This window comes from Ochotona curzoniae, unplaced genomic scaffold (genome assembly GCF_017591425.1).
Source record: "Ochotona curzoniae isolate NIBS_2020 unplaced genomic scaffold, NIBS_Ocur_1.0 contig_883, whole genome shotgun sequence".
NCBI lineage: Eukaryota > Metazoa > Chordata > Mammalia > Lagomorpha > Ochotonidae > Ochotona > Ochotona curzoniae.
In genome coordinates this window covers 51,707,448-51,733,630 of record NW_024466599.1, presented here as the reverse complement: position 1 = coordinate 51,733,630, position 26,183 = coordinate 51,707,448, and the positions used below count along the sequence as shown (strand labels likewise).

Genomic DNA, 26,183 nt, shown 5'->3' with positions numbered 1-26,183 from the left:
AGACACTCAGGTATGTCTGTGTTGCTGCATTACCAAGTGGTGGTTTAACCCACTGCATCACAGTAGCTGCCCCCCCACCACAAGTAATTCTTTAGTACATGCATATTACAAGTTTATTCCTATAAATGCCTTACAAATATTTGTCTATTTATTTGAAGGCAGAGTTACAGAGAGAGAGAGAGATCTATAATCTGCTGGTTCAATCCCTAAATGGTTGCAATGGCTGTGGTTGGGCTGCTCCAAAGCCAGAAGCCAGGAGCTTCTTCCAGGTCTCCCATGTGCATGCAGGGGTGCATGCACTTGAGTCATCCTCTGTTACCTTCCCAGGCATATTACCAGGGATTTGGATCAAAAGTGGAGCAGCCAGGACATCAACCAGTGCCCGTATGGGATGCTGGTTCTGTAAGTGGCAGCTTTACCCTATAAGCCACGGTGCTGGTCCCTATTCCTGCAATTAAATAGGTGTCCTGTGCTCTCATTTTATTTTTATTCACTTATTTGTTTTAAAGGCAAACACACACACACAAACACACACAGAAAACTCCTCTCCCCAAATGCCCATAACAGTTGGGGCTGTGCCAGAATCAAGACAAGAACCAAAAACTCAATCTGGGTTTTCTACCTGGGTGGCAGGGACCCAAGTACTTGAACCTTCACCTGCTGCCCCCAAAGATCCGCACTTGCAGGAAGCTGAGGGCAGCAACTAAGTCAGGACTTGAATCGAGGCACTCTGACATGGGATCCAGCTGTCCCAAGTGGTGGCTTAAATGCTGCACCCAGTGCCTGTCCCTGGTGGTCCAGAGACCATGTTTGCTTCATCTGATGACCCCAGTTCATCAGAAGCAGAACTGATGAAAGGAAACAGAGCCAGTTGGCAAGCCAGGGAGAGAATACCCCTGTCTATGTCATAGGAGCCTGCGTGGGCAAGAAGGTCTGTAATGTGGCTGCTCCAGGATGACCTCTCACATATGCCATGACAACCCAACAGCGGATCAGAGAGAGAAAGAGCAAGCAATTCAAGATGAATATGAGCAGTTAGCACTCTCAAGGGTGACCCCTCTCAAGCATCCTACCCAACTCCAGGTCTCAGGGTCTCCCTGAAAGTAACAATTCCCATGTCTTCCTGGGCTCTTCCAGAAGCTTAGAAACTGTGGACTGGCTTCAGAAAGGGGTGGCATGTGCTTTAGTCAAGACTACATCCATGGACATCAGTTCCACTTCCAAGGGGATCATTTCCCTGGCTGTTACTAACACCGGGGCCCCCAAATGCTTGAAACAAAAACTAAAAACTGGAGGGAGAGATAAACAACTGAAAAATAAAAACCAAGACCTTAATTCTCCATTTTATACAACAGATAGAACCAGCAAGCAAAAGATCAGCAAGGAAACAGAAATCCCCCAAAGAGGATGAGGATATTCCAGGAAGTTTATGCAAAGTGTAAGTAAAAGCTTTTGAAATCAGTGCATGTGATGGGTCTTCAAAAAGTGCGTGGAAAATGAGTGTCATCAAAAAGCTATGGATGGATTTTAAGAATTTTTATATCAAAATAAACTTATCCTTTGCTTTCATTTTCTATACATTTTTAAGTAGCCTCATGTAAATCAACTGCACTAAACTCACATATATGGAACACTCCAAATATATATCCTTCTCAGGTGTCCATAGACCATGCTATGCCATTAAACAAAGAAGTGCTCCATAAATTTAAAAGGATTAAAATAATAGCCAAATCAAAACAAAACCATATGAGATACAGATAAAAAGCAGTACTTGGAGGGCAATGTATAGTAATGTCTATATTTAAAAAGAAACCATCTGAAATCAAAACTAAACCTTATACCTTAAGATACTAATTAAAGGACTCGGCATGATGGCTCAGTGGCTAAATCCTCACCTTGCATGTACTAGGATCCATATGTCCACCAGTTTGAGAGTTGGCTGGTCCACTTCCCTTCCAGCTCCCTGCTTGTGGCCTAGGAAAGCAGCAAAGAATGGCCCAAGGCCTTGGGACCCTGCACCCAAGAGGGAGACCCAGAAGAAGCTCTTGGTTTGTCTTTTGATCGGCTCAGCTCCAGCCATTGTGGCCACTTAGGGAGTGAGCCAGTGGACAGAAGACCTTTCTACCTGTATCTCCCTCTGTCTCTGTAAATCTGCCTTTCCAATAAAAAATAATACATGTTTTAAAAAAATACTAGAAAAAGAATAAAGTAAGTCAAAGCAACCAGACAAAAGAACATGAAGACTAAAGCACAAAGAAATTATAGAACAGGAAAACGAGTGAAATTCTATAAAACAAACAAAAAAAATTAGTTGTTCAAAAAAGATCAATTTGGTTAAGACACCAAATTCTATGAACAATTTGTTTCTCTGTTTCATATCAGAGTATATGGGTCTGAGAGTGTATCTGGCTCTGTTACTGGGCAGGTAGTACTGGTGGTGCCCCAAGAAACTGAGCCCTGCCAGCCATGGGGGAGACCTGGAATGAGTTCCTGGCTCGCAGCTTCAGCCCCTCCCCGCTGTAGGCATTAGGGAGTGAACCAGTGAGTCGGAACTGTCATTCTCTGTCTCTCAAATAAACCGATTCATTTTAAAAACTCATTAAAGGTGTCAAGCCTTTACCTAGGTCAAAATAATGAGTCAAATTACCAGAATCAAGAATGAATGAATAGTATTACTAATCTCAGAGTCAAAAAAAGGATTACAATGGACTACTATGAACAATTGTGTCCCAAAAAATTGCATAACGTGAACTGGTCAAATTCCTAGAAAGCCACAGACAACTTAACTTGACTAGAGAAGAAACAGATCCTTTCCAAGTGAAAAGACGGAGCTAATCAAAAAACTTCCCACGAAGAAAAAGCCTAGGACCAGATGGCTTTGTTGGTGAATTCTCCTAAATACTTCACAATTAACTTCAATCTACAAATTATTTTAGGAACTAGAAAATAAGAGAACATTTCCCAATTCATCCTGTAAGCCAGTATTACTTATATTCCAAGTGGAAAAAGCTATGATAAGCGAACAACAGGATACCACCTCTTCTGAAATCAGATGGATACCCATATGAATAGACTACAAAAAAATTGTGTAGTTTAAATTGGTGATGATAATAGCATGTTATCATACCTCAGAAAGAAATATTTTAAAGCGTATCTACTGGTGGGGAATTGTGGACATAGCAAGAATTCCTAATGCTTACCAGTATTTGGGAGGCTTACAAAGTGTCGTTGGGCAAGAGTTAAGCAAAGCCGGGGACGCGGGGTGAAGGAGGAGGCTATTTTGGGGATCATATGTTTTTTATTCTTCAGAGAAAGAGCAGCTGTTAAGGGTGGGAGGCATTAAGAGCACAGAAATTAATTTCACTTGGTATTAAAAACATCTGGTTGTCAACATAAAATTCTTTGGAAGTCACTCCATAAGCTGGGCTGGCATCATTGCCTTCTCAGACTAACATGTTTTAAACTAATAAAATCAGGCATTTAGGATCCTCAGAATAACTCCTGACCATGCTGCGGGATAGGGTACAAAGCAGAAAACACTCCAATTTTCAGCAGGCACTTAACCCTATGTGTTGGACAACCTGTTCCCACATACAATGTGGCTCTGAGCTCTGCTGTTGTACAGAGCTTCCTGGCCTTGAACTCCAGTTCTGTCCCTCACAGTCAGGGTGAGTGCTCTGAGCCTGCGATGGGGTGTGTGCCAAGCAAGATGATTTCTGCAAAAGGTCCCAGGCCACTGTGCAGACATGGTAAGCAACAGGGGTATCAACTATTTCCAATTATAGGAAATAAATACTCTTTATAACATGTTAAGGTGTCGCTAACCTATATTTCTTACAGCCCTGTTTCATTTTATGTTGTGGTTAAAAATGGCATAAGACTCTACCAGGCTGCTAATCCTGGAGTTTTCCCAGGAGACACTGGTTAAGGTGCTCCCAGGATATTAGTGCAAAAGGCCCCAGATGCTGCCCCATCTATCCTTCATGGCACTGGCCCTGGTCACATGACAAACTCTTGGTCACAGCCAGCTTTCATGTAGTGATGTGCTTTCATACCTTCAAGATCCTCCTTGGGATTCATGGCATTCCCTTGGAAACAGGTTTCTTTCCTGGTTGGACTGTGGTTCATGCAGGGGAAGGAAGTGAGTGACATCACAGACAGAGCCCCAAGACAGGTGGTGTGCACAGTGGTCACCATGCAGGACTGAGTGGGGCTGGGTGAACGCCCTCATTGCCCATCCCCAGAAGGCAGAAAAACCAGGTGGTCCTGCAGAGCAGCAAGCAACAACCTCCCTTCGCTTTCAGAGTTTTACCTGCACGCTGCAGTTCCGGAATGGGGAGTAGCCATCAAAACCCGGGACCCAGGAGATCAGTATGCTGTGTGCAGTCCTGTTGTGGACGCTGACCTCAGTAGGCGGGGAGGGAATCACTGGGGAGAAACAAACACATACATGCAAACACCATAACCAGACACAGGAAGCTACAGCCATGCACATGCATTCCTACCAACTTCGAGAGGAGCCAAAGCCAACACGGCTTTCAGGGAGCTACTCTGAGCCTGGGATCACTGCGCCCACCTGCAGATAAAGCTTCCAGGAGGGCAGGACCCTCTCCTGCTCCCTGTGAACACAGGAGACACTCAGCTCCTTCACTGCGCTTGCCTGTGTTCTAAGCTCACTCTGCCTGGCCACATGGCTGGGTGCTGGTGTGCCATGCAGGAGTGAGGGGTCAGAGCCCTGTCCTGGTGGAGGATGGAATGCACTGCCTAGAAGGACAGACCTACATTCACCAAGGACCAGAGCATATTGTGGCCAGAAGAGAGAGGTTCCAGGGCTGTGTGCGTGTGTGTGCTGGGAAAGGGTGCAGCCACAATCACCAATTAGCACTGACATCAGCCACATGTGGGACGAGGGGAGCTTTCTCAGTTACGATGGAAGGAGTCAGTTTGGGGACTCTTCATTCTTAAATTTAATTTTTAATCATAACACTTGCAACTGAAAAAAAATGACTACTATCACCCTCACATACTCACTAAGACACACAGGTTTCACAACCTTCAGTCATTGCTACAGCCTTCCAATCTCCATCACAGATGAGCAAACAGAGATCCAGAGAAATGAAAAGTTGGCAAAGGCCACTGGTGGTCAATAGCAGAGCAGGAACTTGAACTTTGGTCTGCCTGACCCCTCTACTCAACAGGATGCCAGAGGCTTGTGTTCCTTGAGGGGGCAGCCAGCACACTGGCAGTAGCACTGGCAGAGACTGGGGGAGGCTGGCCCACCACTTGACCCAGCCGCATGGCCCAGGGCAGCTACTTCCCTGCTGTCCCCTGCGGTTTCACAAAAGGGAAAAGGAACACCACTTCCCCTTGGGGATAAATAAGGCCTGGATGGAATGGCCAGGGAAGGAGGGGTGATGGACTGGGACCACATAAGTGGGTGCCGGGTTCCCTTCTCAGGACTTTCAGTTTTACTAACAGACACGCAGCTTGGTGAGGGGGAACAGGCAGTCTCTGGAGGCAGTCATTCCCTGCATAGATCTTTTCTAGTACTGCCTTCAAGTATCTGTGCTTCCACACTGAAATCCGATCAAAACCACCAAATAACAGCAGAAGAAGAGAGTCTTAGTTGCTTTGACACCTTGATTGAAGCCACTTTGGGGCTAACACAGTGGCTAATCATCTGCCTGCCAGTGCCAGTATCCCATATAGGCACCAATTCATGGCCCAGATGCTCCACTTATGATCCAGTTCTTGGCTTATAGCTTGGGAAAGCAACAGAGTATGGCTTGAGTCCTTGGGCTCCTACACTCACTGGGGAGACGCAGAAGACACTCCTGGCTTCTGGCTGCCAGCTTTGCATCGGCTTGACTCAGCGTGGCAGCCATTTGGGGAGTCAATCAGTAGATGGAAGCTATCTCTCTCTCTGTCACGCTTGCTCTCCTTCTCTTTATAAATCTACCTTTCAAATAAAAATAAGCTCATCTCTAACATAAATAAATGAAAGCCAAAAACATAAGTTTGGAAAAATAGGACTTATTTAAAAAAAAAAAAGGTCCTATGAAATCAAAGAAACATTTTTCATTTTATACATTTTAGGTGTTAAAATGCTCAGACTTTATGAGAATGTCATTACACATCTACACCCACTCATGAATTTCTGAAATTCCCAACATATCTTTTGAAAATTGTAATGATGGGATTTGTAACGACGGAAGGAAGTTATACACTTCCTCTTGTGCGACTTTTTTTTTTATTCCAGTGGATTTTTAGAAAACGCCCTTCACAGCGTTTATCTGTTGATTTGCCTGGAGTACTATTTTGAGTTATTTGCTTGATTTTTGACTATTTCCTTTGCAACGTAGAGGCCCCCTGCGTCTACACCCAACTTGTAACACTTCATGAAACACCTTCCGTCCTTGCACAGCTTCCCTCAGGATCAGGTGGAAGGTCCACAAACCCAACATGGACTTCTCAAAGTCTAATTCAGATCAGTCACTGAGCCATTAAAAGGCTTGAGAGTAAGGAAGACAATTTGAAAGCCCTGATAGATTTCCTTTTCTTTCCAGCTTCTGATTTAAACATTTTAGATGATATAGGAGGGAAGAGGGAGGTGGAAGGATTGGATCACCTCTGTAACCTGCCTGAGGGACTTGGCACAGGAGCCTTTCACATTGTGGGGTAACTCCTGCTCAGCCCCTGGCGAAGGCAACAACAGGGAGAGGTAGATTGGTAAAGAGATGCCCGGAAATGTCGGGGGGCCTGCAGTGAAGAGCTTCAAGGCAGCAGCTGCCAAGGCTTGTGTCTGGCCTAGCTGGGCCTGGAGGACACAGCCTGTCCCGGAAATCAATGCCCCAAGATGCCCCAGGGTTAATTAGGACAGGATCACCGGGGAAGGGAGCACAGTGAAAACAGACTCTGATCACTGTAGCTATTCTCCAAGCACAGCCAACCTAGCTAATGATTCCCCAAGACCTGCCAGACACTGCACCAAGTGCTTTTATTTGCATTAATTCTCAACAACAGGTATGTTCTGAATTACCCCACTTATCAGAAAGGATCACTGAAACTTAAAGAGGTGAAATGACCCATCCAAGGCTACAAGGCCTGCAGGTGGGAAAGCTAGGGCTTCAATCCTGGCAGCAGGAAACTGGCTGCAGGGCCTGTGCTGGGGATCCTCCCTTCCCCAACCCAGCTCCCAGAACACCCACAGGGGCTCTGGCCTTGCGGCTCACCTTTGATGTTGATCTGCACACCCTTGGACACAGTCAGGCCTTTGTCATTGTGGGCCTCGCAACTGAAGACGGCCGCCTCGGTCAGACCTGGAGAGGAAGCACACCAGTGAGACCAGCAGCAGAGAGGATGCGGTCCATCAGCATCCTGTGGGAGGAACGGAGGGGGTCCTTTCTTGGCTCATGCTTAAGCCATAGTGCAAAGTGAGTTTAGAAGAGGTGTTCGCTATGCAGAAAGACTCCTGGAGTCAAACGCTTTTAAGAATAAAAGCAGTGGGCCCTGCACGGTGGCGCAAGTGGTTAAGATCCTCGCCTTTCACGCCCGGGATCCCATATGGGCGCCGGTTCTATCCCGGGAGCCCCGCTTCCCTTCCAGCTCCCTGCCTGTGGCCCAGGAGAGCAGTCGAGGACAGCCCAAAGCTTTGGGACCCTGCACCCACGTGGGAGACCCAGAAGAGGGTCCTGGCTTCGGATCAGCAGAGTATTGGCCGTTGCCCTCACTTGGGGAGTGAATCATCAGAGGTAAGATCTTCCTCTCTGTCTCTCCTCTCTGTATATCCGCCTTTCCAATAAAAAAATAATAAAAATAAATCTTTTTAAAAAAAAAAAAAAAGAACAAAAGCAGTGCAAACCCCAAAGGCCACAGCTTTCATTCATTCTGATCCTTGACAGTGGGACATTAAGTAATGAAGCAGTTATCAGCAAAACTTTTCAAGTACTGCAAGAAGATTCGGGAATTGCTGATCCCCCAACATAAGAAAAATGGATTGTGCAGCCCTCATTGAAGAAAAGCGGGGGGAGTAAGCAATTGCTTTGTGATGCCAGCATCCTGTATCAGCTGCTCTGTTTCTGATCCAGTTCCCTGCTAACGCACCTGGGAGAACGGAGGAGGATGGCTCAAGTGCCACCCACAGTAGAGATCCCGATGGTTTGCTGGTTCCTGGCGTTGCTTTGACTCAGCCCTGGCTTTTGCAGCCATCTGGGGAGTGGATCAGTGGATGGAAGATCTCTCCCCCTCTCTTTTTCTCTCTTTCTGAGTATGTGTCTGCACCCCCTCTACCTCCGTTGCTCTACCTTTCAAATAAATAAATAAATCATTTTTTCTTTTTCTTTTTTTTAAAGGTTTATTTTATTACTATTTTTAATTGGAAAGTCAGATACACAGAGAGAAGAGACAGAGAGAATGATCCTCCATCCACTGATTCACTCTCCAAACAGTCACAACAGCTGACGTCAATCCGAAGCTAGGAGCCTGGAGCCTCCTTCAGGCTTCCCACGTGGGGCGCAGGATCCCCAGGCTTTGGGCCATCCTCCACGGCTTTCCCAGGCTACAAGGAGGGAGCTGGATGGGAAGCAGGGCTGCCAGGACACAAACTGGTGCCCATATGAGATCCCAGTGCATGCAAAGCAAGGACTTTAGCTGCTAGGCTACTGTGCCAAGCCCAAATAATTTTTCTTTAAAGTAGACTCTGAGAGACGCCTTAGTGCCTGCTCAGCCCACAGTACATACTATTGTGTCACTATGCTACATACACTTCAGAATAGTAAAAGCAACATAAAATCCAACTTAAAACATTTCCAATGATCTGCTATAATGAGTAAAAACTGCTAAGTTTCCAAGCACTACTTGAACAGAAGATACAGTGCTAAATGAGGTGTATCACTGCAGAAGTTTCAAGATATCCCTGACCTAAAAATAAATAATTCATTTGCTGACTTTAAATGGAAAGGAGGAATCCTGATTTCTAACACCATTTTCTAAGACACGGAACCAGACTCCCTTGGAGTGATGGCCGATTAGAAGCTGAGCCTATGTGAAATACAGCACGACACACTCGGGCACACACACACCTACATATTCTTACCTACACACATGCATGTGCATGCACACACATGCTTGCATGTTCTTACACACATGCACACACACACACACACACACACACACACACACAGAGGCAAGGATGGAATATGTCACAGAGACAAGATTCCAGAGCAAAGAGTTCTCAATGACCAAAGCTAGAACAATTCAAGGAAGAAAAAAATAAACAAAATGGCATAAGATTATAACCCATAGTACAAAATAAACACCCACATGCCTTTACTGACATAAACAAATGATTAAATAAATAGGGGGTGAACAGACACTTTTCCTGTGGAGAATCACACACTTTATGTGCATGCTCCACTCACAGACATGGAGCACAAATCCCCACATTTTCATCATGGCCTCACACTACAAATTTCCTTCCAAAAGGGATAGTTTGAAAAGGGGTGGGAGAGGAAGGAAAACTCTAGAATGGGGAACTGACGAACATGACCTCAACTGTAAGATCAAGGTTTACGCTAACAGGACCCATCTTGTTGATGGAACAGATCCTTGGGACACTGGCAGCAGGGGGTAAGGCAGATGGTTTTCTTCAAAACAAGTTATTTGTCTTTTTCATTCATGTTATCTCATGAATTATGATGGAATTTTCCAGAGGAATTTTTTCCAGAGGCTGTACATCATGTGATGATGTCATAGCTCTATTAACAGGTGGAATATGTGCTTTTGCATTCCCGTCTTATAAAGGTTTTCCATTTGAATTTCTTTCATTTTAAAATTTGAACAGACATACAGAAGTTTGACATGTTTATGGGGTACTATATGATGCTGAGTTACATGTGTACACTGTGAAACGGCCAAACAGGTTAATGTCTTTATCTCTCCGAGCATTTAACATTGCTTTACAGTGGAAACACCCACAACCTCAGCAGCTTTTTGCTAGAGAATGTACAATACAATGAAATTACAGTCAGCCCTGTGTGCAACTGCTTGAGTGGCTCAGAAATGAGAGAGAGCTGCCCACATTAACACAAGCTATTTAGGGCTCAGGGATTCAGAAGATTGTCAAGGGATTTTTAGCCCAATACATCTGAGAACAGATGCCCCAGAGTGATTCCAGAAGGTGAGAGAAGTCTTCCCTACTCTATAAAGAGAAGGAGCAGTGAGAGGGAACAAGGACTGGCAGTGGAGGACCTGGGTTTAGGTCCTAACTCTGCTTCTGATCCGGCTTCCTGCTAACACACGCCCTGGGAAGCACCAGGTGACGGCCCAAGTGCTCAAGGCCTAACCACCCACACAGAGGGCCTGGACTAAGTTTTCAGCTCCTGGTTTCAGTCTTGTCTGGCTCCAGCTGTAATGGCCATTTGGGGAGTGGGCCAGTGAATATCTCTCTTTCAACTTAAAAATAAATGAATTAATACTGGTTACCAAAAAAAAAAAAAAAAAAAAGAAATCCTACAGGAGGACAATCAGGACCTTAAAGTGAAATTGGTTCCAGTGGGGCCTGGTTCTAGACCAGGAAGGAAGTCATTTTTCCTCTCTCTGTGCTTCTTTCCAAAGTGCTCACAGGTCAAGAAAAGCAATCTATAGCAAATATCCGGGTATAAGGCACCCACACCAATCAGAATCACTCGGCAGTAACCAAACCTACTACAGCAGTTCTCCACACAGTCAGGTCGTTAAAGTCCATAGTCCAAATCCAAGGCCAACACAGAGAGGTGGAAACAGGGTCAAAATACTAACAGGTATAAGCAGTCCAAAGGGAAACTTTTTCCCATTTCCATATGTATGTGCTGATCGCCAAGAAGTATCATACAATGACTAATCAAAGACCTTCCAATTCACATGTATGCCAGAGGGGCGACATGTTCAAGGGATAAGGGGGAGAAAGTCACAATAGAAAACTTTCTCCGAGACACGATGGGCACACAAGGCAGAGGAGAACTTCTCTTGGCTTCATTTTTGTGGTTGACCTTTCCTGCTGATTAATGTACAGTAGCCAGGAGGGTACACCAGGCAAACCCATCTCCTACCCTCTAACAATAACCACTAGACTGGAATAGATCTGGGTACTGCCCAGCCTAAACCCACAGCCTGCCCCCACCCACCACCCACTCTGTCCCAAGTGGCCTCCGCCGTCTCCCGGGGTTGAGTCGTCTGCTCGTGGGTGGTGGGTTGTACCCCTGGCAGCCCTGGCAGCAGGGAGTTCTCCTTCTCATCTAACTGTTGTGATGGTTCACACCCCTCTTGCCTGGCCCTCTACTGGTTTGGAAAAAAAAAAGGACAACCCGTGACTGAGGCCCAAAAGATATTTTTAAGGAACAGGATGTTCCCTTGAGGGAAGCACAATGGAAACGCTGAGGAAGCAACTTGTGGGAGCACAGTTAGGCCAATTCTTGGAGCTCTTAGATTAAGCAATCTTGTGAATTAACTAGATAAACAACACTTGTTCTTCATTATATATATAAAGAGTCTTTTAAAATGCTTTTATTTTGAGAAGGAGAGAGAGAGCCAATCTACTGATTCACTCCTCCAAACTCCTGGTCACCAGGAACTCCTGTGTGGGTAGCAAAGTTCCAACCACTGAGCCATCACCTGTTGGCTCCCAGGGAGTGCATCAGCAGAAAGCTGGAATGGGGTGCAGAGCTGGGACTCGAACTCAGGCACCTGGATATGGAATGTGGCTGTTCCAAACTACTTGTTAATGCTCTACTGTGCTAAATGCTTGCCTCTCATTTTGTGCTCCTGTCCATCGTGCTACCAAATAAGACGGCACACAGAACATACTACATAGATGAAGCAGCTTATGAACTTGGAACGTTCTATCTGTCATCATTCATTCACATGGCAAATGGGCACCTATTGTGTAGTAGGCATTTTCCAGGAACTTGAGATGTATGAATAAACAAAGACCCTTGTCCCTAAGGAACTCTACAATAAATAATAACTTGATAGAGAGTGAAGTATCTGGGAGCCACACACTGTATCACAAGACAATAAAGACCATGGGAAAACAGAAGGGGACCAGAGGGTCAGGGCGGGTGGGTAAACAGGTGGTAATTTTGAATGGGGGCGGGGAAGGGTGAGTTCCAGGGAGAAATGGCCACAGGGGACAAACTTGGAATGAAGGAACAGGTCCCGCTGATGGAGCAAGAGGGACTTACACAGAGGGAGCAGCTGGGGCAGGCTTTGATCTCTGGGTGGAGTGGAAATCAGGAACTTAGACTGGGGTTGACACCATCTGACTTGTGTGTTATCCCAGGATGGCTCCAGCAGCCAGGGGCAGAGCAGGCCCTAAACCAGCAGCTCTCTGCACACCGCCAGTTTCTTCTCTGATGTGTAAAATGAGAGCTAACAATGTCTACCCATATCACACCTTGCTGTGAGGGTCACGGTTATCTTTGCAGGAAGTATTTGGAGAATTAAAGGCCAAAATTTTAAGAAGGTTTATTTATTCATTTGAAGGGCAGATACACACACACACACACACACACACACAGAGATATCGTTGAACTGCTGGCTCATTCCTCAAGTGGGCACATGGCTTACAACAGCCAGAGAAGAACTGGTCCGAAGCCAGGAACCAGGAGCTTCCTCTGGGTCTCCCACATGGGTGCAGGGGCCCAAACACTTGGGCCATCCTCCACTGCTTTCCAGGCACATTAACAGAGAACTGGAAGGGAAATGGACCCAGGTGGGTCTTGAATCAGCATTCATATGGGATGTCAATGATACAGACAGCAGTTTTACTAACTATGCCCCAGCGCAGACCCCTAAAATCTGACTTCTAATCTGGGTCCCTGTTTATGTTGTGGGAAAGCAGTGGAGAATTGCACAAGTCCTTGGGACCCTGAACCACTGACCCATATAGGAGACCTGGAGGAAGCTTTGGGTTCCTGGCTTCAGATCAGCTTAGTCCTGGCCATTGTAGCTATTTGGGGAGTGAATCAGTAGGGTGAAGATCTCTCTGCCTCTCTTTCTCTCTGTAAATCTGCTTTTTGAATACAAATAAATAAATCTTTAACAATAAATGCCAATTATTTTCACTGTTATTACAAGAATATGAATACATATATACACACATACATGAATTGGTTAGCTAATTAACTAAAACAAACCACTTTAGCTGTTTCCAAAATGAAGACTTAAATATAAGTATCTTTTTTAAAAATACAAATCAGAAACATGAGCTTACATCTACCACCTTTAACAGAAAGGCAGCTTGAAATTCAATTTCTAACTACTGCTTGTCAAAATAACAAAACAAAAAACTTTTTTACTACCTGGGCCTACAGCCATTTGGGGAGGTTGTTGAAGCACCACAGGCTTTCTCTCATGGTGTCACTGACTCTCCAAGGTGTGCTGTGAGGCGCCCATGGCTGTTATCCCTCCTTCATATGAAGATGTCAACACAGCAGAGCTAAGTGGCATCGGTTCATGTGCCACAGCTGTGGATGGCAGCTGCCAGCCTATACCACATGCCCCCATTCCACACCAGGCAGTGAGAACTCACTCCAGTTCTGCTTCCTGTTTTGGGGGAACTGGGCTTCGATGTGGCAAAGTGACCTTTAAAAAACTCTTTTTTTTTTCATAGTTGTCAATAGTTTGATACACAGCAAGTTGCAAAAAAAAAAACAAAAACAAAAACCAGTCCAGAACTGTTGTGCACACTGTTCGCAGGGAGGAGCTTCTGCGACAGTATGCTACAGGTGCCGATCTGTGGCTAACAGCTTGCTCCATCATGCCTTGCTTACATTGGGGAGGAAGCTATTGGGTCTACAGGCTGTACGAGGTTTGCAGAATCATTTGGGCTGGCCTTGCCAAGCCTGCTGCAGGTGGGACTAGAAACCCAGTAACTCTACAGCAGGGTAAGTTTCAAATTGATGTTGTATGGTCTATGGAAGCCATTTTAAATCTCCACATTTTTCCTGCCCCTGGCAGAAGAAAAAAACCAAAAAAACAAAAAGAGCTTCCCAGTCCTGCTTCCAGGAACATGATTCCAAGCCTGAGCCTAACCCCTGGAAGTGCCAGATCTATTCTCTAGCACCACACTCCTGTCACGCAATGGCAGTGAAGTGGAATCATACACCATGCACCTTGCAGGTTCTATTCACTCAGAATGAAGACTTTCAGCCAAAATACCTCTTTGCTCCTGTCCCTTAAAGATAGCTCTTAGGTCACAGAGGAAAAAACCAACTTTTATCAAGAGGGGAAATGCACATGACCTTTATGCTTGCTCAATGCTATACAAACACCAAGGCTATTTAAACTACTTCCCTACTTGGCATTCTCTCAATAGAAGGAATTAGAAAAGCATACTTTAAGGTTAATTTCAGGACACAGTGGCATCCCTTGGTGAAAACCCACTCCTTTAAGTTGGCAGATACGGGGCTGAGATGCAGGCACTGAGTTCACTCCACAGATGTCTCAGGACAGCACCTGATCCCCCAGTGGGAACTACTGGGAATGGCTCAACATCCAGCTGGAGCTTCCTCCAGGATTAAAATCGATTTCGGGGTGTCTGCTTGGCCTTGTGATGTAGAGCATCCCACATGGGAGTATCTGACTTGGACTCCTAGCTCCACCTCCTGATTCCAGCTTGCTGCTAACTCAGATCCAAGCAGGCAGCAGTACTGGCTCACGCAGTTGGGTCCCAGCCATTCATGCGGGAGGCTTGGCTTTAGACTGGCCCAGCTATGGCAGGCATTTGGGGGAGTTAATCAATTCTCTATCTATCCATCTCTCTTTTTCTGTCTTCCTGCCTTTTAAGTACAATGAAGTACTTGAAAAGAAAAATTTAAGTAAGTTTTCATGGAGCTCTTTTACAGAGTAACAGGGGCCAGATGCTTGGGAACAGCTAGCAAATGCTGATGTGCAAGCAGCCCCATCGGAAGCCCTGCCACCAGCAGCCTGTGCTTTATTCCCTGTGGGCTTGGTGAAGCCCTTTGAGTCTGTGAAATGGGTAGATGAAAGTCCTGTCCCTTCATGTCATAGCTCTGGCTAGAGCTATAAAAGAAACAAGATGGACTATCCATTCAAAAACAACCTTACAAATACAAGTCCTTTCACTATGTTCCTTTGTCCCCATGAAAGGACTAAGCCTCGGAGACTGTCGTTTGTCCACCTGTTCATTAGTTCATTCACTCATTTACACAGTTCTCATGGACAAGGCAATGCGCTAGGTGTAATCACACTGACCAGGGAGGTTTTCAGAAAAGAGCCGTGACTGAGTGGCAGGAGATGAACAGGAGTTCACCAGATAGACAGCAGGAAGAAGACAGGCTGGACAGAAGAGACAGCATGTGCAAAGGCCTCCCCAGAAAACACAGTGCAGGGGCTGCTGCTGTGCACGGCTGGCTGAGCTGCTGCTTCCAAAGCGGAGCTGCACTGGTTCACTCCCCAAGTGGCTGCAACAGCTGGAGCTGGGCCAGGCTGAAGCCAGAAGCCTGGAATTCCATCTGGTTGTCCCACCTAGATGGTAAGGGCACACAAATTTGAACCATTTTCTCTGCTTTTTTAGAAACAATAACAGGAAGCTGGATTGGAAGCAGAGAAATTGGGACCTGAATTAGCACTGCAAGCAACAGCGTAAACTGTTGTGCCATAACGCTGATCCTACATGCTAGTTTAATTTTGCTTATTTATTTGTTTATTTGAAAGGAAGAGTTACAGAGAGGAGAAACACACACACACACACACACATACAATTTCACAATTTTCCATCATTTGATTTACTCCCCAGCTAACCCCAACACCACAGCTGGGCCAGGCTTAAACTGCTAAGAGCCTGGAATTCCACCCAGCTCTCCCACACCGATGCAGGGACCCAAGCACATGAGCCGTGAGATGCTCTCGGCTGGGCATATTATTATGGGGAGCTGGATTGGAAGTGGAGGTGGGACTCAATCCCAGCAACTCTGATATAGGTTATAGGCATCCCAAGGAACAACTTAGTCTGACACACCACAACATCTGCCTCACTTTCTTCAATTTAAATGTTTTTCCTTTATAAAGATGATAGAATACAGGAATTAAGCAGCTTACAACCTGACAGCATACTTTAAAAATAGCCTTTATTACAGCAGTGGCTGTAAAAGCTACACATGTGCCAACTTGCAGCTGCACACGCATAAGAAAGAATATGTGTACACTGGGTGGAAGATGAGCAAGCTTTGGCCAGTGAGCTGTTGACTTTCTGGTTTCCACTATGTCTGATTGTTATGTCTGATTGTAAGATGCCAGCTGGGGGAGGTGGAGGGAACGATGCTGGCACTCTCCCTCTGGATTTTGCTGTAACATTTCGTTGCTAGTCCATCATCAAGGGAATGGATAAAGACATTTTTATACCAGGAAATATTACTCGGCCTTTTATAGAGATCTTGTCATTTGAGACAACATGGATGGGCCTGGAAGTCATCATGCTAAATGAAGAAGCCAGAGACAGAAAGAAAACTATTTCCTGATCTCACTTGAATGTAGAATCTTAAAAAAAAAAGTAGAATGATGGTTATCAGGAGCAGGGTGGAGGTGGGGTAGAGAGGAGGTATTGAAGAGATGTAAAGCCTCAATCATGGAGGATCAGTAAAGATTAATGAACAACATTGGGAATATAGTTAATAAACACTCCACTGTATGCTTGAAATGTATGGATCTCCCTCCTATGCACACACAAATGGTGGTTGTGTGAACAGACAGTAATGTTACACTGTATATCTTAAAATTTAAGTTAACCTACCACACCAAGTTGCCTTGATGTTGGTGCAGTAGCTTAAGTCTTCGTTTGCAGTGCCAGCATCCCACATGGGTACTGGCTGGAGTCTTGGCTGCTCCACTTCCCATCCAGCTCCCTGCTAATGTGCCTAAGAAATCAGAGGAAGATGGCCCAAGTCCTTTGGCCCCTGTGTTCACATGGGAGACCCAGAAGAAGCTCCAGCCATTGCAGCCATGTAAGCAGTGAACCAATGGATGGAAAATCTCTCTGCGTGTAACTCTGTCTTTCAAATAAAAATAAATAAATATTTTAAAAGGTTTAATGAATAAAATTTAATGACATACACGACATCTATACAAAAACTCTTAAGAGAAATTAAAGACCTAAATCAATAGATACAATGTATTTACACATTGGAAGTATCGATATTAAGCAATTATTTCTCCCTAAAACTCATCTACAAGATCCATATTGAAGCAAACACAACCACAGTAGATTATTTGTTAAAATGGTGACGCTCAGGCTGAGATTTAGATAGAAAAGGGCTAAGGACAGGAAGTGACCCTTTACCAAAAAGCCAATGAGATAGGTTAACAAGCACGTGAAAAGATGCCAAAGCCTTTTGAAAACCTAATCTAAAATTAAACTTCAGGGAAATGATAAGCAAATTAAAAGCACGATAATCCACATTTCACCATCTGTTAGAATGTTGAACTTAAAAAGTTTGATCACAAGCCTGGTGCGGTAACCTAGTGGCTAAAGTCCTTGCTTTACATGTGCCAGGATCCCCTATTGGGCACCAGTTCATACCCAACAATCCCACTTCCCATCCAGCTCCCTGATTGTGGCCTGGGAAAGCAGTCAAGGACACCCCAAAGCTTTGGGACCCTGCACCCACATGAGAGACCCGGAAGAGCTCCTGGCTCCTGGCTTCAGATTGGCTCACCTCTGGCTAGTGTGGCCACTTGGGGAGTAAAGCCACAGACAGAAGAGCTTCCTCTCTGTCCCTCCTCCTCTCTGTGAATCTGACTTTCCAATAAAAATAAATAAATCTAACCAAAAAAAAAAGTTTGACCACATCTAATGTTGACAAGGATGTGGATGAAGTAACTGGAATTCTTCCCCGCTGTGGCTGGGAGGATAACAAAGCATAATGACTTTGGGAAACGGTTTGATGGTTTCGTTAAAAAGTTAAACCTACACCTAACACAGGATACAGAAAGTTCACTCCAACATATTGCCCAAGTCCCTCTATAATACCTGCATGTAAATATTCAATGTTCCGGGCCTGGCGCAATGGCGCAGTGGTTAAGGTCCTTGCCTTGCATGCCTGGGATCCCATGTGGGTACAAGTTCTAATCCCAGTGGCCCGCTTCCCTTCCAGCTCCCTGCCTGTGGCCCGGGAAAGCAGTCGAGGACGGCCCAAAGCTTTGGGACCCTGCACCCACGTGGGAGACCCAGAAGAAACTCCTGGTTTCAGATTGGCTCAGCTCCAGCCGTTGCGGCCACCTGGGGAGTGAATCATCGGACGGAAGATCTTCCTCTCTGTCTCTCCTATCTGTATATCCGCCTTTCCAATAAAAATAAAATAAATCTTTAAAAAAATATATTCAGGGCCCGGCGCAGTGGCGCAAGTGGTTAAGGTCCTCACCTTGCACGCCCGGGATCCCATATGGGCACCGGTTCTAATCCCGGCAGCCCCGCTTCCCTTCCAGCTCCCTGCCTGTGGCCTGGGAAAGCAGCAGAGGACGGCCCAAAGCTTTGGGACCCTTCACCCGCGTGGGAGACCCAGAAGAGGCTCCTGGCTTCGGATCGGCATAGCATCGACCGTTGCGCTCACTTGGGGAGTGAATCATCGGACGGAAGATCTTCCTCTCTGTCTCTCCTCTCTGTATATCCGCCTTTCCAATGAGAAAATAATAAAAATAAATCTTTAAAAAAATATATATTCAATGTTCCTTTACTCATAGTAGCCAACAGCCATAAACATCCCCAAACGTTGGCCAAACACACGGATAAACAAAATTAGTGTACTCGATCACTGAGCATTCCCAGCCATGGAAAATAATACACTACCGATGCATGCTGTGCCATGGTTGAATCTCCAAAGCACCACATGCAGCAAAAGAAGTTTAGCACCAAAAAATGCTTATTTTAAATTGTTTATTTGGAATTCAAGAAGGCATGAAACTAACCTATGATGACAGACATCAGAACAGTGCTGCCTGGGAAGGTAACAATTACATGGATACGACCAGGAAAGAATTTTCTCAGCTGAAGGCAACTCCAGGAGCACTGGTTGACACAGTGGTTATACGGGAAAACGCCAGCTACACTGTACATAACAACTTCTAGACACTGAATTGTCGGTCGGTTTTATCTCAGTGATGACAAATCCTTATGGGACTTTGGAGCACTTAATCATCCTAGAGAGGGTGAACTGTGTTTAACTTCATTTTTTTTTAAAGATTCATTTTATTTTTATTGAAAGTCAGATATACAGAGAGGATAGACAGAGAGGAAAATCTTCTGTTTGATGATTCACTCCCCAAGTGGCTACAACAGCTGGAGCTGAGCCAATCTGAAGCTAGGAGCCAGGAGCTTCTCCAGGTCTCCCATGTGGGTGCAGGGTCCCAAGGCTTTGGGCCGTCCTTGACTGCTTTCGCAGGTCACAAGCAGGTTGCTGGAAGGGAAGCAGGGCTGCCAGGATTAGAACCGGCGCCCATGTGGGATCCCAGTGCAGGCAAATTGAGGACTTTAATTGCTAGGCTACCTTGCCAGGCCCATCTTCATTGATTTTCAACAAGTTATATAATTATCGGCAACTTGGAAAAATAGAAAATCCAGATGAAGGCAAAGAAATCTATAACATTCCTCTTTAAATGAAGGATTAGAAAAGTGACTCAAGGGTGGGCACTTGGTGTAGCACTGAGGCACTGCTGCGTGGCCCCACATCCCACATGAAAGGGTCTACTTCAAATCCCGCTTGCTCCACCTCCAACCCATCTTCCTGCTCATGCACACGTACTGTGGGAGGCGCAGATGATGGTTCAAGCAATCCGGGTCCCTATCTCCCACCAAGGGGGCCCAGGTTGAGTTTTGAGCACCTGGCTTGAGCCTAGGCCAGGTCCAGCTGTTCCAGCTATTAGGGAAGTAAAACAGTAGATACAAGGTCTTTCTCTCTCTCTCTCTCTGCCTTTCATGTAAGGATAAAAATCAACGCATCTTTTCTTGCAAAGAAAAGTGACGTAGTGACAGTACCTAGGGGCTGGAGTATGCTGACTGGTCATTGCTGCCAGTGTTTACTGGATGTTACTGTGAGTCAGCCTCAGCTTTCAGTACAGGAATGTGGTGGTGAGTGGAAGAGACAAAGTCCTTGGGCTTACTGAGCACACATTTCTTAAGAAACAGACACGGAAATCAAACAAAGAATGAGAGTAAGTACAGGCTAGGACTAGTGCAAAGAATTGGCCCTAGACAATGTGTGACTGGGAAGCAATAAAGGGGTGGGGCGGACCTAAAACAGCCAAGCAAAATCACAGAAGACCTCTCTGAAGAAGTGATCTTTGAGTTGTGTCAGGGGATGAAGGGCAGACAGGAAAACATTGCAGACAGACAGCCGAGACGGTGTCAAAGGTCGTGAAGAAGGAGGACCCATGATGTGTTTGAAGCAATCGATCAGAGTGACTGGTACTTAAAGTTCAGACAAGAGAAGGTTGGGCGGGCTTGGACTGGAGAGCTGCACAGGGCAAAGGCAAAGGCAGGACAGAGCCTGGGTCACAGTCTGAGATATCAAGAGGCTTCCAGGGGTCTTTTCAGCAGGTGGGAGATGTGTTCTGCTGCTGGGGAGAGAGGGTGGGAGTGGGCACCAGGCTGGGAGATCTGCTAGAAAGCCTGTGAAGTGGCAGTGCTGGAAGCTGACAGGCGATGAGAACCAGAGTGCCAGCAATGCAGATGGCAGAAAGACAGACTATATAGAATGTACAAGTGGCACTGCTGATGTGCTCAACAAAAAATGAGGAAAGGAACGGGAGGGAGTGAAAGATTCATTTTAAGATGTCAATGAAATCTTAAAAAAAAAAAAAAAAAAAAAAAAAGAAATGCCTCTCTGTCTCTCCTCTCTGTATATCCGCCTTTCCAATAAAAAATAATAAAAATAAATCTTAAAAAAAAAAAAAAAAAAAAAAAAAAAAAGATGTCAATGAGGGTCTGGCACAGCAGTGTAGCGGTTAAAGTCCTCGCCTTGGACGCACCAGGATCCTATATTGGTGCCGCTTCTAATCCCGGCAGCTCCACTTCCCATCCAGCTCCCTGTCTGTGGCCTGGGAATGCAGTCGAGGATGGCCCAAAGCTTTGGGACCCTGAGCCAATGATTCCAGCAGGCACCAATGAGGCAGCGGGTACATGGGCCTGAAGTTCAAGAGAGTCTGAACTGGAAATGTAGAGTTCGAGGTTATTACCACAGGGAGAGTCCAGTGGGGAGTGTCTCAGAGCAAAAGACAGCAGGCCTAGGAATGAGCTGGGGCACCCCAAAGTTCAGGACTCCTCTAAAGTCACGGGAGGAGGAGAAGTGGTAGGAAAGTCAGGACAGTGTGTCCCTGCTCTCAGGTTGTGGAACAGCAGGAGGCACACAGCACTTCCTCCCAAAGCATCTTCCCAAGTGTGAAGACAGGAAGAAGGGAGGTGGTCCCGCAGATTCAGCCAGGAGAGGAGCCACGGAGGAGCCTGCTTGCTGGCTTCAGTTGCACAGCAACCACCAGGAGCCATGGCTAGCACCTTGTCACGAGGGTAGGAGAATGAGGCCAGGGGCCTCTCATTTGGATGGAAATCAAGATGACCCTGGAATGTCAACTCAGCCACAGTGACTCACCAGCTGCCTGCAACACCTGACAATGATCATGCCACTTTCCTGCTATGCCAACCCCACAGAGATCTTTAACCCAGTGTTTCTGTTAAGCCCACCACTTGCCAGGCTGCTGGGCTGCCATGGGAAAGGTGAGCCAGATTCCTGCGGCTTGGGCTCAGGCACTCTGGCTATATCTCTCCACTTAACCATGGAGGCCACAGACCCACTTCCAAACCCGGGCTTGTGATTTTTTCACTCCTGCCATTCCAACCCACTTTCCCCATCTACCCAGTCTCCTATCCTCAACTGCCACACCTGCATTTTTAACCTGCTTCACTGCCCTACTGGATGTATACAGCAATAGCCAACAAACTCCTGGCTCCTCCTGCTGTTCAGCTAATGAACAAAGGGACACAATGTTCAGACTTACCCGGCACTGTTAAGACAGAGGGAGATTTTTCAGGCTGTTCATTAACACGGTTGCTGTTCTGAACCCAGAAGATGTTGACAGGCTCAGGAGGGCCCACGGCCTGACAGGTGAGGTTGAAAGCTGTGTTTCTTGTGACGTTCATGTCCTCGGGCTGCTTAGTAAAATGAGGAAGCCCTGTAGAGAAGTTCAGTGAAAGTATGTCATGTTTTGTAGCCAGGCAAGCCCTTGGGGGATGGAAACTGGAAAGCCTGTGATTATCCTATGCACTACTTCAGATCTGAAATGGCCGATTCTCACCCTGTCAAGCTGAGTAAGATGGGTGGGAGGATAATTTCTAGCACTTAAGACTCTGATTAAGATGCCCTGATCCCAAATCAAAGTACCTGAGTTCAAGTCCTCCCAGCTCCACAGTCCAGCTTCCTGTTAGTGCACACCCAAGAAGGCCACAGGTGATGGCTCCAGGCACTGGGTCCCGGCCATCCACATGGGAAATCTAGGGTGAGCTCCCTTCTCTCAGCTTGGACCTGGCCCAAGTGCTAGCTGTTTGGGGCATTTGGGGGCTGAATCAGTGCATGAGAGCACTCTCTGTCTCTCAAGTAAGTAAATAAAAACTGGAAACAAAAAAGGTTGAGCAAGAAAAGAGCACAGCGGTTAATTCCGCCTGCAGCCGGCTTTCTAGGGCACTTTCTGGCAGGGAAGGGGGTTGTTGTTAACAATGATTCAGAACTGGTTTTACCAGAAGCAAGGCCACTGACAGCTCCGAAGCCCAGTTTTGCTCCAACCGCCAGTCTTGGCTGGCAGGTTTTCCATATTTCTTACCAAAAGAATCAGTCAAGTCAAAGGTATGCAGTCGGGCAGCCACGTTTTGAGAATCTACCACGTGTATGATTTTCACACAGAGATTAGTTCTAAAATCCTCATGTGTGCATAAGGGCTGTGCACTCATCAAGGCATGTTTCTGTGAGAACCATGTAGGCACAGCCCCGCACCCTCCATCCCAGTATCCTCTACGCAGTTCCAGGATCAGGGCCACAAGGAAAAGCATAGGAATCTGTCAGAGAAAGCCACTGAGTAGCATCTGCGGCCCATGCCAAACCTTCAGTGGGTCCAGCCAAGTGTCCCCAAGCAGCTCAGCTGTGCGTTGGGAACTCACAGAGCTGGTTCAACAGGTATGGGGGGTGGTGTTTAGTGAGATTCTTTCCTCATTTCAAGGTATATTTTTTTTTCCTTGAAGATTTACTTTATTTATTTGAAAGGCAGAATTATAGACGCACAGAGAGCACTTCCTTCTGCTGGCTCACTCTCCCAAATGGCTGCAATGGCCAGGGCTGGGCCAGGCTGACGCCAGGAGATAGGAGCTCCATCCAGGCCTCCCACATGGGTGGCAGGGACCTTGTACTCAGGCCATCTTCCTCTGCTTTCTTAGGCCTTTAATTTGGAACAAGGTCAGAAGTGGAGCAGTAGGACTGGAGCTGGTGCCCATATAGGATGCCGGTATTGCAAGCTGTGGCTTGACCTGAAATGCTACAGAGTCAACCCACAAGGTTTTACAAAACTCCAGACTTCATGTGTTCTTGCTTTGGGCATGTTCCCCCACTTTGGATTTGACAAGTAGGATGTCCTTTAGGCCTTTTTCCCAGACAAGCAGCAAGTGCAGGAAGCTCACCTAAGGCAGATCCTGAGCACCAGCTGCGCTGTCTGGGATGGACTTAGAGCAAGTGTCTGGAGGAGACTTCTCTGCAGGGCCACGCCTCCCAACTCCTGCCTTCTCCATCTACTGTACCTATGCTCTCCTCACCATCTCCTCCCTCTTCTTCAGGCCTCTTGTCTATTCTGTGCATGTTAAGAGCAGGTTCACAAATGGATGAACAGTTAGATGGGCCTGCTCGAAAGCCTGTGAGCAGCAAGGTCAGAAGAAAGTAGAAAAGAGAGTGATCAGAAAGCTTTGCTCACAGCGAACAAGAAGCAGGGCCTGGAAAGCACCCCTGGCTGGTGCCGTGAGCAAACAACCACTCACAGTAAAGACAAGGGTTCATTCTACCACACACTTCTGTGACAGGGCCTGCCATGGCAGAAGCAGGCATGCAAGCCCCCAGACCCAGAGCTCACTGCTCAGCATCACCCAGGCATCAGTTCACAGGCCCCTCTAGATTTCAGCTTCCAGTGGAGGCACAGACTGCCTTTCCCTCGCCTGATGTCATCCTCACTGACCTCCATGTGATGTCATGAGATTTCTCTGAAACATGCGCCTGATTTTACAGCCCAAAAGAAGCCCCAGGGTGGGCTGCTGGGCCAGACCAGGAGTATCACCCACTCTCCCCTATACTACCATCCACACGTATGAGACAGAGAAACATGCTAGACTGTAAGTCAATGGTCACTCGACAAAGTGAATGAATTGGCTGGCAGCACTGAGAGCTGGGCAATAAAATGCAAAATTTTGCTTCCTAACAGGAAGTCTTTTCAGAGTCAATAACTTAGAGACAAGGAAACACCTAATCTCTTCTTATCCTGCTTTTCTCTACTGTGTAAAGCACAGCTTAGACTTCAAGAACTGAGTTCATTTCATCATCCTCCGAAACTGAAACAGAATCGCCTGGCAAGATCTGACAGATTCCCATGGTTATAAACAGGCAGGCCTAACTCTGGAGTGTGCAATGGCATTCGATGCAGCAGGCTCGGAAACAAACAGTTCTCGCAATCTTACCTTGGACCTCGAGGTCAATGGGTTCAGACACGATCTCTTCATCATTTATTTTCATCTTACAGATGTAGGATCCATTGTCTGAGCGCTGCACACTGGTTATGCTTCAAAGAAAAACACACGGAAGTGTTTATAGGGAGCTGTTCTTGGAGTCCCTATTAGAGGAGCAGAAAGCTCTTCCACTGCTTTACCACAGGCTGTGATGGCTAATTCTACATTTGTTTGGCAAGACGATGATACCCACCCAGCTGGTAGGTCAAACATCAGCCTAGAAGTTACTGTTGTTCCAGGTAAAGAGGTGACAGGGATCAGAGAAAGAGCCAGAGGAAACATGTCACCCTACCTCACACTCACATTCCCACTTTAAGGCTGTTCTTAAAACTTTCACGATAGAAACCTGAAATTACCGCCACAGCAAAGCCAGGGCCCAGGACCCGTGCTAGTCACACGTCCTGACTAGGTCTCCAAGATCACCTACAACCTGTTATAATATCATTACCATTAAATTACCGAGGCTGACACTCCCAATCCCATCATGCATCTGATGCCATGACACTTGAGACTTCCTAAAAGGCCAAATAATGGGCAGTCACCAGATTCTTGGGAACTTCGCCCCCAACATCACCCCCTCCCAGGTCTTGAGATCACATAAAGGGATGGCCTGGCTCCTCTCTGAGTGTGTGCTTTCGCTTTAAGACCAAGAAATCTTGTTCCCCTACTAATCTTAATCTGTTTGCACCTTGTCCTCGAATTCTCTAATGTACTGAAGACAAGAACCTGGAATTTCTGGGCCTCCAACATGGTGAGGGCATCTTTTAGTAGTCTAAAAAAAAAAAAGCATTATTTGTTCTCTTTTATTTGAAAGGTAAAGAGACATACACACAGAGAGAGATTTTCCATTCACTGGTTTGCGCCCCAAACACCTACAACAACCAAAGCTGGCCCAGACTGAAGCCAGGAGCCCAGAACTCCAGTTGGGTCTTCACATGGGTAGCAGAATACATGAACTATTGTCCACTAACTCCCAGGGTGCGTACTACCACAAGGAAGCCGATAGAGAAAGTCACTGGAACTTGAACCAGGCACTCTGCTACAGGATGCTGGCATTCCCACAACAGTTAAAGCAGCTAGAGCACAGCACTTCCCCTTTGTCTTGTCTTCTGTGGTAGACGCCTCACCAGTGGTTCTCTACCAGGGGACTCAAGATGTGCTGGAAATCTCTGGAGTTGTTTTTGAAGTCACAATCATTAGAGGCTTTAAGAGTGAGGAGTGACTCCAGATGGTCTTCTGAGACTAGAACTTAATTCTACTTCCCAGCCACATGGTGTGCTTTGCCCAGTGTATAATGTGGACCTTTCCAGGGCTGGAAAAGGGAGGGCTGGTATCTGAGCTGTGCCTTGGTCAGCACTTCGGAACGCTAGTTCTTGGCAGCACCAAT

At 46.3% G+C, this 26,183-nt stretch overlaps 1 protein-coding gene across 1 annotated transcript in view; it reads right to left on the bottom strand.

Moving 5' to 3' along the window:
* MERTK (MER proto-oncogene, tyrosine kinase) overlaps positions 1-26,183 on the bottom strand; it is a 95,457-nt gene that overhangs the window by 42,595 nt on the left and 26,679 nt on the right. Inside the window, exons 3-6 of the mRNA XM_040993528.1 lie at positions 24,749-24,849; positions 22,042-22,215; positions 7,233-7,319; positions 4,313-4,428 (exon numbers count right to left, since the gene is read on the bottom strand). Coding sequence (XP_040849462.1) covers positions 4,313-4,428; positions 7,233-7,319; positions 22,042-22,215; positions 24,749-24,849 — 478 coding nt within the window. The remainder of the gene's footprint in view (positions 1-4,312; positions 4,429-7,232; positions 7,320-22,041; positions 22,216-24,748; positions 24,850-26,183) is intronic.